The sequence below is a fragment of the Tupaia chinensis genome, unplaced genomic scaffold (assembly GCF_000334495.1).
Source record: "Tupaia chinensis unplaced genomic scaffold, TupChi_1.0 Scaffold000685_1, whole genome shotgun sequence".
NCBI classification, from domain to species: Eukaryota; Metazoa; Chordata; class Mammalia; order Scandentia; family Tupaiidae; genus Tupaia; species Tupaia belangeri.
The window spans coordinates 2,766,712-2,779,479 of NW_006160208.1; the positions used below are offsets into that span (position 1 = coordinate 2,766,712).

A 12,768-nucleotide genomic window follows, 5' to 3' on the forward strand; every position below is an offset into this window, starting at 1 on the left:
TTCTTTGAGAGGTTTTTGCTGTAGGGTGCATGTGCTCGCCAGAAGGACAAAAAGAGACAGACAGAAAGCGAGAAATCACTCCCCAGGTGGGGTGGCCACACCACGATCCCTTTTCCTCCATTCTCCTTTTGGGATCTTGGACATATATGCACATGCACCCAGCGTGAGTTTAAGCCACCGGGTCCAGGACTCGAACTGTGATAGACTACATGGGAGTCCAGTGACATAGTCATTTCGCCAATTGCTGGTCCCAGTCCATCCAGATTTAAAAAAAAGAAATATATCCTTCTCAGAGGGAAATTGTCAGAGTGACATTGTAAAGAGCATGTGAGACAGAAGATACTGCAGCCAACTGTGGAAAATACCATCTTGCATATTGTCCAAAGCTGAACTTAAGATCTCCCACACATTGTTTATTCTTCCATTGTTCCCTGATCCAGTAATTGGCCCCACCATCTCTAGAGCTGCTCGTGTCACAAACCTAGGTGTCATATTTGACACCTGTGTTTTCTTTTATTCCTTTGCAACCTGTCCTCCACCCTGTCTAGTCAGTTATGTGTTGCGTTGTACTGAAATCCTGTAGTCCTCTTCTGTTGCTACTGCCATGACCCTCCCTCAGGCCGTCCTTGCCTCCCTCCTCAGGTTTACCTTGATGATCTTCCGACTGGTTTTCCTACCAGCAGCCCTTTACCTTTCTATCTTGCGTCCTGTGTAATATTTTACAGTACAAATCCAGTTTTGGCGTACTCCTTCTTAACACCCATTCAAACCTTTTCAGTACTCTTGGGCTAAAGACAGAGTTCCTTCTGTGGCCTAGAGGGCTTTGCAACTTTTGGCTTTTGCCTACTTCAGATTCATTTTGGATCCTCCAGCTCCTTCTGAATTTGCTATACTGGCCTTTCCATTCCTCCAAAGTGCTAGTCTCTCTCCTGCCTCCACAGTCTCGCTTTCACATTTGCTATTTTTCCTGTGACTGCTACACTCTACTCATTATTCATGTTTTTGAATGTTAGTTTCCTCAAGGAAGCCTGGGTTAGAATCTCCACTTAAACAATTCAGTGGTACCTGCACATTTTCTCTATAGCCTATAGTACAATAGTAATTGCTTACGCTGTCTTTAGATGTCTTTCTTTCCAGACTCTAAGGTCCATCAGGGTAAACAATTGGTCTTCGCCCTCAAAAACCTACCTAGTATATGACCTATTGTAAGCCTCAGTACCTGTTTATAAATGAGTAGGCGTACATACATTTAACAATATTAAAATATATACACACATCCATGTATGAGTATATATATATATATATAGAGAAGGCTTATAAAAATAGTTACGTTTGAGTATGTTTTGTCAGCGCAGGTGGCATGGCTTGGGCTAAAGACAGAGTTCCTTCTGTGGCCTAGAGGGCTTTGCAACTTTTGGCTCTTGCCTACTTCAGATTCATTTTGGATCCTCCAGCTCCTTCTGAATTTGCTATACTGGCCTTTCCATTCCTCCAAAGTGCTAGTCTCTCTCCTGCCTCCACAGTCTCGCTTTCACATTTGCTATTTTTCCTGTGACTGCTACACTCTACTCATTATTCATGTTTTTGAATGTTAGTTTCCTCAAGGAAGCCTGGGTTAGAATCTCCACTTAAACAATTCAGTGGTACCTGCACATTTTCTCTATAGCCTATAGTACAATAGTAATTGCTTACGCTGTCTTTAGATGTCTTTCTTTCCAGACTCTAAGGTCCATCAGGGTAAACAATTGGTCTTCGCCCTCAAAAACCTACCTAGTATATGACCTATTGTAAGCCTCAGTACCTGTTTATAAATGAGTAGGCGTACATACATTTAACAATATTAAAATATATACACACATCCATGTATGAGTATATATATATATATACAGAAGGCTTTTAAAAATAATGTTACGTTTGAGTAAGTTTTGTCAGCAGGTGGCATGGTGGTTGAAGTGCAGGACTCCCACATAGCTGACCGTGGTATAAGTCCCAGACCTGGTGGCTTACTTTCTCACTTTCCCTTTCTCTGTCTCTCTGCTTCTCTGTATTGAATTAAAAGATAATAATAATAAATAAAATTAAATAATTATTTGAAACTATTCGTCAGTGTTATGTTTAGAAATGACTGGTACTCGTATCTGGGAGTCTGTGTGTGACTTTTATTCTGTTTTGTTTAGTATCCACTGTTGTTCAAAATGTATCACATTAGACACTGGTATGCTTCAGAGATGTTGTATTCCCTCTTTTGTACCTTGACTTTGACCGGGTGCTGTTCCTCATTCCTATTCAAGGTAAAGAAACGGCTGCAATGAAAGCTGATCTCCTGAGAGCCAGGAATATGAAAAGATACATTAACCAACTGACTGTGGCGAAGAAGCAGTGTGAGAAGAGAATCAGAACCCTGGGAGGCCCTGCCTACGATCAGCACGAGGACGGGGCTGTGGATGAGGGTGATGGGCCTCAAAGCCAGAAGGTAGAATGTCGTAGTTTCTTCCCACATCTTCGGTCTTTTAACGTTTTAGTACTTAACAAAAGACACATGTTCCATGACTACAGACACAGATTTTCTTTTAGGAGCTGAAGAGCTGTATTAGTTGGTGTCCTTGACTTCTGTGAATGGTAATAAATATGACAGGTAGGGGCGTGTGTGTGTGAGTGTATGTCTGTGTATTTTTCCATCTCTCCTCCTCCCCTCTTTCTAGAAGAGCATATTTATGTTCATAAGGATCTAATCAAATCACTATTTTCAGTTGGATAGAATTAATCATCTATTAAGTAGAACACATCTTAAGTTATTTTACTTAACTCTTGCCACAATGTTACAAAGTAGTTATTTGATTATCTCTATTTCTCAAGTGATCAAATGGTGGATTTAAGTAACTCGTGGATTTAAGCCACATGGATAGGAAGAGGCAGAACTATTGGGTTGTTGGGAAAGTCATGACATGTTTGTCTGTGTTTTTTTTTGAGAGGTTTTTGCTATAGGCACATGCACTAGCCAGACAGACAAAGAGAGACATAGAGACAGCGAGAAATCACCCCCCAGGGGGGATGGTCACGCTGCAATCCCTTCTCCTCCATTCTCCTCTCAGGATCTTGGGCATGCACGCACACACGCCCAGCGTTGAGTTTTAAGCCACCGGGTCCGGGACACAAACCGCGGTCAACTACGTGGGAGTCCAGCGACATAGCCATTACACTAACTGCTGGTTCCCATGTCTGTGTCTTTATATGCAAAAATATGTCATGACTGTCTGACAACCCAATAGATAAAAGCCCAGATCTGGTTGGTTCACAAATCTGAGTACTTTCTTCCTAAACCATAATATGATGAGGATGACTGTTTTTGTACATTGAACCTTTTGACTGTCTGTTGATAGCAAGTACTTAAATCACAGAGTTTAGGAAAGTGTTCGAGTCCTACTTTAGGAGCTATCATAATTTTTTTTTTTTTCTTTAAGAGAGTTTGGCCATAGGGCACATGCGCTTGCAGGACCGAGAGACAAAGACCGTGAGAGGGAAAGTGAGAAATCACCTCCCCCTCATGGGGGGTGGTCATGCCACAGTCCCTTCTCCTTCATTCTTCTCTTGGGATCTTGGGCACGCACACATACATGCGCATATACCCGGCGTGATTTTCAAGCCACTTGGTCCAGACTCGAACCGCAGTTGGCCATGTGAGAGTTCAGCGTTGTGACTGCTGTACCATCTGCTAACCCTGTGACCTGTCATAATTCTTAAGGATGAAGTTTGATTTCTAAGACCTGGAGCATAATAGGATTGAAGGAAACAGCTCCAATACCCCCTGAGGAGCTTGGCTGTACCTCCTGGGGACACGGCTTCAAAGCAAATGCCAAACTCCTTTTACAGTTAAGATCATGCTTTGGCCTGCAGAAGTTTGTGTTTTAGAATTTGGTTCCCGATGAAATGGCGTTGGGAGGTGGTGAGACCTTTAAGAAGCAAGGCCTAGTGGGTAGTGTTTGGATCATCAGGACACTGCCTCATGAATAGATTAATGCTCTGTCTTGCAGTAGGGGGGAGTTCTCTCATGAGAAGGGGTTAGTTCTCCTGAGTGTGGATTATTATACAAGATGGTTGCCCAGGGGTCTTACTCTCCCTCTGTATGCACCTGCTTCACTTTCTTTTCTCTGCCATGCTGTGATGTAGAAGCTGGTCCCATGCTGTTGGACTTTTTAGTCAAAGGAATCATGAGCCAAATAAACTTCTATTTGTTGTAAATCACCTAGTTAAGTGTTTCTGTTTAGCAACACTGTAACAGACTGATACTTCTTTGTAAGGTATCATTTAGCCACAAAGAAGCCAATATCAATTCAGTTCAATTCTGGCTACACACTCTGACCTCCCCATTCTTAGTTTTAGTCATGTATTCTTTGTTATTCTCTGGGTTTGAGTTCAGATGTTTATCTGTGAACAGCCTCCCTGTTCCAGTGATGAGCCTTTGCCTTTTCACTTATTCCTAGCATATTCTCCATTAAAGTCTCTTCAAAAAAGTTTATGTCCCATTTTTGGACCAACCCCAGCATAGGCCAGAGTTCTTTTTTTGGTGAACCTTAGAGAGAAACAGAGAGAGTAGATTGGGCAGGTTGTGCGTTGGCCCACTTCCTCTGTTTTCTTAGCTTTTATTCCCCCCCCCCCCCCGTAAGGTTTTTGCCATAGGGCACATGCACTTGTCAGAGAGAGACAGTGAAAGGGAATGCAAAAAATCATACCCTGGGGGAATAACCATAGCAAAATCCTTTCTCCTCCATTCTTCTCCTGGGATTCTGGGCACACACATGTGCCTGGCATGGTTCTCTAGCTGCCAGGTCCTGGACTCAAACCGTGGTTAGCCGTGTGGGAGTATAGCACCGTAACCACCACACCACTGCTGGCCCCAGCTTGTGGCCTCATAATGAATTTTTAGCCAGCCTGTGGCCTGGTGGTTAAGGCAAGTGGATCCCACATGGCTTACTGTGTAGTTGTGTAGTGCAAATCCTAGACTAGGCAGCTTGAAAAACACCCTGGGCATGTGCATGTACGTGTGCATGCCCCCCAGTCCTGAGGGTTGGAAGAAATGGAGGAGAAGAGATTCCTGTGACCATGCCCTAAAAGAAATGCTTTCTCATGTCTCTCTCTTTTTTTTTTTTTTTTAATTTCACTGGTAAATTGAAAGGGGGAGGGGGAGGCAAGACTTAATTACATGCTGTTTACAATAAAGTAAATGTAAAGGTGTAGATTGGTTGAAAGTAGGGGGGAAAGACATGCCATGTATACACCAAGCATAAGAAATCTAGCGTTGCTGATACTAATTTCAGAGTAGACTTCAGAACAGGGATATAACTAGAGATGAACATTTCAATATGACAAAGCTACTGATGCGTCCAGAAGACATCATAATCCCTGGGACAAGCAGTTATTGTAATGGCTATGTCGCTGGACTCCCACATAGTCGACTGTGGTTCGAGTCCCGGACCCGGTGGCTTAAACTCACGTTGGGCGTGTGTGCGTGCGTGCCCAAGATTCCGAGAAGAGAATGGAGGAGAAGGGATTGCGGCATGGCCATCTCCCCTGGGAGGTGATTTCTCGCTTTCTATCTCTCTGTCTCTCTCTGTCTGTCTGGCGAGCACACGCGCCCTATAGCAAAAAAAAAAAAAAAAAAAGACGTAATAATTCCTAGTATGTATGGAATCAATACATCTGAAAAGTCAAGTTTTATTTTTTTAACTTTTGCTCTTTTAGTCTTTTAGAAAAGATTACTTATTCATTCATTCATTCCGAGAAAGAGGGGCAGAGAGACAGGAATTCCCCAACTGGAGCTCCTCACAGTTTCAGCTTGCTTGGCAAAAACCTGTCCAGTACACCCAGAAGGTGTCCAGGGAGGCAAGCCCAGAACTTTCCCCATGTGTGTCCGGTTGTATCACCTCTGAACCACCATCTGACCCTAAGAGATTTTTATCTGTTTTATTTTCTAGAACTATTCCTGTTACCACCTAGATGCCAAGTAAATCTTTGTTAATTGAATGAATGATTACTGGGAAAGTGGTATTTTTTGAATATGTGCATTTTGTATATTCATTATGCTTTATTACATTTAAAATTTAGAAAAGTGATAGATTAGGTATTTTAACTTTCAAAGATACTGTATCACATTGGTTATGACCTTAAAAAATACATTTTCCGGGGACCAGCAGATGGCATGGTGGTTAAGGCGCTGGACACTCCCACATGGCTGACTGTGTTTCAAATACCGGACCTGGTGGCTTTGCTTTCTCACTTTCCCTCTCTCTCTCTGTATCTCTCTCTGATCAAATTAAAACATAAATGAATGAATAAATAAAATTAAATAATTATTTTTAAAAATGCATTTTCCACCCTGAATATAGAAATTCATTTTTACAAGTTAAAGCAAACTGATACTTAATTTGATTTTTAAAACTTGTTCTTATATTTTCTTAATAGATTCTTCAATTTGACGATATCTTGGCCAATACTTCCTACCGAGAGCACTTTCAAACTTACATGGAAAGGATGGACAAGAGAGTTCTGATTAGTTTTTGGGAGTCTGTGGAACATTTAAAGAGTGCAAACAAGGTAGTGTATACAGGCTCAAAGGAATCTTAATTAACTGATGAAACTTGCATGGAAGGCAGTGTATCTGTTTTTCTCAGTGAAGCTGTAAGACAAGCATATGTTAAAAGAATGTTCTAAGCCAAAGATAATATTGGCATTATGTTCTGGCCCATAATGTCAAGTAAAATTACATTATATTTTTACAGAAACTACTTTCGAATGCATACTCAAGGAGAAACAAGATCTATAAATATCCTAAGAGACTGAATTTAGTTTCAGGTAGCTAATTTTCAGCACATTAAAAAAAATACACATATCCACATTGCCACTGCTATGAATTTGCTCTTATTAACTGTACCTCAGTCTCATAATCTTGCCATTTGTTATACATAATATGCCTTTTTTTTTTTTTAACAGCTCTTCTTGTATTTTAATTTGAAGTATCAAATAAAGGAGCATAGAAAATACTTCTGGTCACATATGCCTCTTACAATGAAGAATTCAACTATAAACCTTTTGCTTTGCACTTGGCAGTTCTCAATATGTATTTAGAATGAATATACATATATTCTTCACATTCTGTATGTATATACATATGTATATGTCTATAAACACATAACTATATAGTATAGACATGACATATATCACATCAATATATAATATTTTGAGGTTTATTAAAATAAACACAAAAAGTACTTTGTGCATTGAGTTACTTGCATATGAATGTTGCTAGAATAGAATACAACTTAAAATACATCTTAAATAAAAAATTACACTGGTCAAAGAATTAAATCTAGTCTTGTAGTATTTTTAAATCATCTTCTTAGGCATGCCTTTCATTATTAATTTACAAGCCACAAATTACCTCATTTTACCCAATATTGTAATTGTCAACATTATTATTCATTTTAATCACCAGGCTTGACTCCAAATGACTTTTGGCAGTTCTCAAAAGAATTTCATAAAGAGCAACTTAAAAAGTATTCCTAAACTACTGAAGGCAATTTGAAAAATTTCAACGGAGTAAGAACATATAGCTACCTCAAAATAGCCGTATTTTGGCCTAGCAACACTGATTTGGATGTAAAATTTCTGGGGTGTTTTTTAAATTAGCCACATTCATTAAGTTTATATCTTTGTTTTTTACCAGGTTTGAAAATTTTGTGTAAGATTCTTGAGGTTAATGAAATGCCTCTAGAGGAAATGGGAAGATTATGTTACTCAGATGGTTGAATTTTAAAAGTAGACCAATGGTGACTCAAGTATACTTCCTAAGACTAGGCTGTCCAATATAAGTTAGGTTCCAATGTAATCATTCTGAAGTAGTCTTCAAGAGGAATATTTATCTTTTTTTTTTTTTTAAATTACACAGTCATTATATTAACTTCCTGGGATGAGGAATGGCACTTTCAATTATTTAAATTAGATTAAAAGTCAAACTGATTTTAGTTGATAAATTGTATCCCAGAGGTATTGAGATTTATGGGGGAAAAAAAATCCATTACAGGAAAAGAACTGTCATAATCCTTTTCTTCCTTTTCATGTTAAAAAAAATTTGCAGATGTTGACTGTTCAACATGAAGTGTTCATTTTAAGGAACTAGTAGTTTTTTTCAGGGTCTAACATTTACCCCTTGGCCCTGAATGTTGCCACAAAAACCCAAGCCCCACAGTGGTGTCAATATCAGAATACATCCTCAATGTGTTTTTTGTATTTTTTAGATGCAGAGAACTCAGAAAAAAATAATGTCTCTCAGAGATGATATTTCTTATTTTTCTTGTTTCTCATCTTCCTATTTTTCAGAATGAAATTCCACAATTAGTTGGTGAAATCTATCAGAATTTCTTTGTGGAGAGCAAAGAAATATCTGTGGAAAAATCACTTTATAAAGAAGTCCAGCAGTGCCTCGTAGGAAATAAAGGTATTGAGGTGTTCTGCAAAATCCAGGGAGACGTTTATGAGACCCTCAAGGATAGGTATTACCCTTCATTTATTGTCAGTGACCTGTATGAGAAACTGATGATGAAAGAGGAAGAAAAACATGTCTCACAGTTGATTTCCAACAAGGAGGAAGTGGTGAGTAGTAGTTCATATTCTGCTCCCTTTTCAGTGGATAACATTGAAATATGATTAGGTATATGAGCTTTTTTTTAATTTTAATTTTATTTTTTAACCTAGGTTTTTGCCATAGAGTGCATGCACTAAGCAAGAGAGAGAGGAAAAGTGAGAAATCAGCCCCCAGGGTAGATGGCCACACTGCAGTCCCATCTCCTCCATTCTCCTCTCAGGATTTTGGGCATGTATACACACATGCCTGGCATGATTTTCAAACTGCAAGGTCCAGGATTCGAACCACACAGTCAGCCATGTGGGATTCAGAGTCTTAACCTCCACAGCACCTGCTGGCCTTGTATGAGCCAAATTTAATGCACATTTCCAATCTTTAATATACTGGAATTTAAGTAGAATAAAAGGTGAAACTTAAATGCCCTGTTACTTGAGTTACCTGTAGTTTCTGGTTTCATGCTCTTCTTTCTTCCCTTTGGTTGTCCTTCTGACTAACTTGCTTTCATCTTTCAGCTCTGAGTCACAGACCTCCCTGCCCTCTGTCTCCCTTAAACATATCCCTTGTTTGACTCCTGAAAAGTGAAGGCAAAGAAGTCTATGGGGTCGGACGTTTGTGGTTTAGATTTAATAAGAGAATCTGTGGGACTAAAGTCCAGTCCCAGAATAGATTAAGAGATGAGGTAGAAATGAGAAAGTGAGGGAATAGGGCAGGAGTTATAGGAAATATTTTGGAGTTTTAAAAAAGTCAGACAAGGTTAAAATCTTCCAAAGGAATCTTGCTAAGCCATACCTTAAGTCTAATTTTCTGTTTTTTTTTTTTTTTAAGATATTTGTTATAGGGTACACGTGCTCACTGGAGAGACGGAGACAGAAAGCGAGAAATCACGATGGCCATACCGCAGTCCTTCTCCTCCATTCTCCTCTTGGGATTTTGGGTATGCCCGCACACTCGCCCACTGTGAGTTTCAAGCTGCTGGGTCTGGGACTCGAACTGCGTTCGACTGCATGAGAGTCCAGCAAGATAACCACTAAGCCCTGCACTCGTCCCAAGTCTCATTTTCTTGGAGTATACTCATTTTGGATAGCTCCAGTTGGATCTCTCATTTTCCTATTGGCGATTACATGATTTTTAAGATTTCATGCCAGTACAAAGAAAAACTAAGTGTTTTATGGTCACTTCATATGGAAAGATCATAATTTTTCTTGGAATTTTTTCTTTCTGCCAGTTCATTGTGTCTCCAGCCCTGAGGAATTAAGCACTTGCTCTTAATGGTATTAGAAGTCAGCATGAGGTCTCTGAACCTTGGTTAAAATGTATGATCTTCACTTAAGAGTTTTTCCTGAAGTTTTGTTACTTGGTCCTTTACATATAAAATCCCTAACTGATGGATCTAAAACGCATGGCTCACTGCATTTTGTTTCTAAGATAGGTCACAAGTTTGTTTTAGCTACATTCTCTCTCTGCTTCAAAAGTTAAAATGGTTAATATTGCAGCAAATGCTGTAAAAGAAGTTATTCAAATGAATAAAATTGTTTTACTCAGTAGAGACATTGAATAAGAACTTGTACTAACAAGTTAATGGGAGAGGTAGTAGTAAACAAACACGAAAAAGTATCCACCTAGGAGTCAAAGAAGAGTACTACAAGGGGTCTTTGAAAAACACATTTCAAGGGTGTACTGTGAAAACATGGGCCAACTGGTGGCGTGGTGGTAAAGGAGGCTGGATCCCATATGGCCAGCAGCCCCATTTGCGTTCTGGACCTGCCAGCTTGAAAAACATGCCGGGTGTGTGCGTGTGTGTGTATGTCCAATATCCTGAAAGGAGAAATGGAGAAAGGATTGTGGCATGATCATCTCTCATGAGTATGCTTTCTTATTTCCCTTTTCTTTCTCCAGTTAGTGCATGCACCCTCCAGCAAATTTCAAAAAATAAAAACTTGTGCATGAATTTAAAACTATTGCACTAAAATAAACTTCTATTTAATTGCATTTTTCTATGAACTTTTAGAGGTCCCCTCATGTGTATTACCTTGTGAGAGCACCTACTTTCTGTTCCAGGGATCCCTAGAGATAGAAACTTCTGGAAATTTATGCCAAGAAAACCATTCAAATGTAGAAAAATATTGGGCCAACAGGTAGCATGGTGGTTAAGGGCGCTAAATAGATCCCATATGGCTGACTTTGCAGTTTGAATCCTGGACCCTGTGGCTTAAAGAACATGCCAGGCGTGTGTGCGTGTGAGCCCAATATCCTGAGAGGAGAATGGGCAAAGAATTGCTCCTGGCCATCCCCCTGGATGGTGATTTCTCACTTTCTCTCATTCCCCAGTCAGCATACATGCCCTGTTGCAACATGAATAAATAAATAAATAATAATAAATCAACTTTAAAAATGTAGAAAAGTGTTATGTACAATGGAATTGATTTTAGTACATCTGAGATAGCAAAAAAAGCACAGCAGGAGGTGAGCTGTGGGCAGGGAGCAATGCTTCATCTGGATTTACAGCTGCTCCCCAGCTCTGGAATCACTGCCTGAGCTCCACCTCCTGTCAGATCAGCAGTGGCAATAAATCCTATCATGAACGCACATGTGAAGGATCTAGGTTGCAAGCTCATAAACCATTCCTCCATTCCATCCGGGGTAGTGTCTTCCACAAAGCCAGTCCCTGGTGCTAAAGAGGTTAGGGACTGTGTAGGACACTTGTGTGAATTTTGACTGATCTTAGGACACTGGAAGGAAACCAAGTTTCAGTGTCATTGCCAAAGTTTAGATACAGAATATCCAGGCTGAGTTGGTAGGATAACTCAGTTTCATCCCTTGTTTCATGCAGATTCCCTCCAGTGTACCATTTGGAAAATATGGCATGGGGTATCTCCCACTTTGTTTAGACAGTTAAATGTTTCTTTTTTTTCTTTCTTTCTTGCAGTAATTCTGTAGTTCTGAATGCCAATTACTTTGTTTATAAATTCTTTGATTTTTCTTTTTATTGAGAAAAGTAGTCTGTTCTAAGCTTTCTACTGTAGTACAAAGGAATTTCAAAAAGCTGGTGGAAAACGAGTTTATTTTGGTGTAAAAATTTTTTTTTTCCATTTGGATTTTTTTTTTTTTTTTTTGGAGAGGTTTTTTGCTATAGGGCGCATGTGCTCGCCAGACAGAGAGAGACAGAAAGTGAGAAATCACCCTCCAGGGGGGATGGTCACGCTGCAATCCCTTCTCCTCCATTCTCCTCTCGGGATCTTGGGCATGCACACACACGTGCCTGGCATGAGTTTTAAGCCATCAGTTCCAGGACACAAACCGTGGTCAACTACGTGGGAGTCCAACGACATAGCCATTACGCTAACTGCTGGTTCCTGGTGTAAGAATATTTTGAAGTCCATGCACAGGTTGTTTTTTTCTTTTTCTTTTTTTTTTTTTTTTTCATAATATGCCATGAACTTTGTGAAGACCGCTTATATTCTTTTCCTACTAGAATCTAATACTTTGGAATAATGTAATGATATAGAATTTATATAATAGGTAATGATTACTGAATTTTCTGTTAAAATAAGATGGCATGCTCCCTCTCCCCCTCCTCCAGGGCTCAGGATGTGAGACTGGTGAAGAAGCTGTGGATGAAGGTCCCAGTCGGATTAATGAACAAGCCAGTTTTGCTGTAAACAAACTTCGAGAACTAAACGAGAAACTTGAATATAAAAGGCAAGCTCTAAATTCTATTCAAAATGCACCAAAACCTGACAAGAAGGTAACTGTTTTGCTTCCAAGGTTGTCTTTGAAAGTTTCCATGTGTCCGACTTAATAAATAGTAGTTTTCAGTTTATGTTGAGAACTGTCAGTCTCTTTAAAAAGAATTTTAATTGTGAGCAAGTTCCATTGTTGCTTTTTTGCTTCTAGGATAGAATTAGAAAAGCACTGTTTTTAACCTTATGGTGTGGAGTTCTTTTCTCAGTCATCCGTGGTGAGCGACTCTGTTCTTTGTCTGATGCCTGTCCTCAGGAGCAGCCGTACTGATTATGGAATTAAAGCACACTCATCTGAAAATAAACAGTCACAGTCTTGTTATGATGAGATGCTGCATGGTGGCATAGACAGGGAGTGCTTCCTGTAGGGTTTCTGACGCGGGAAAGAGA

General features: G+C 39.7%; 1 protein-coding gene across 2 annotated transcripts in view; it reads left to right on the plus strand.

Annotated features, from left to right (window-relative positions):
- The window catches only part of SNX25 (sorting nexin 25), a 144,928-nt gene that overhangs the window by 99,851 nt on the left and 32,309 nt on the right, over window positions 1-12,768 (plus strand). For both annotated transcript variants that reach the window (XM_006160453.3, XM_014592394.2), the window contains exons 7-10: window positions 2,292-2,473; window positions 6,460-6,591; window positions 8,374-8,646; window positions 12,219-12,383. In XM_006160453.3, coding sequence (XP_006160515.1) covers window positions 2,292-2,473; window positions 6,460-6,591; window positions 8,374-8,646; window positions 12,219-12,383 — 752 coding nt within the window. The remainder of the gene's footprint in view (window positions 1-2,291; window positions 2,474-6,459; window positions 6,592-8,373; window positions 8,647-12,218; window positions 12,384-12,768) is intronic.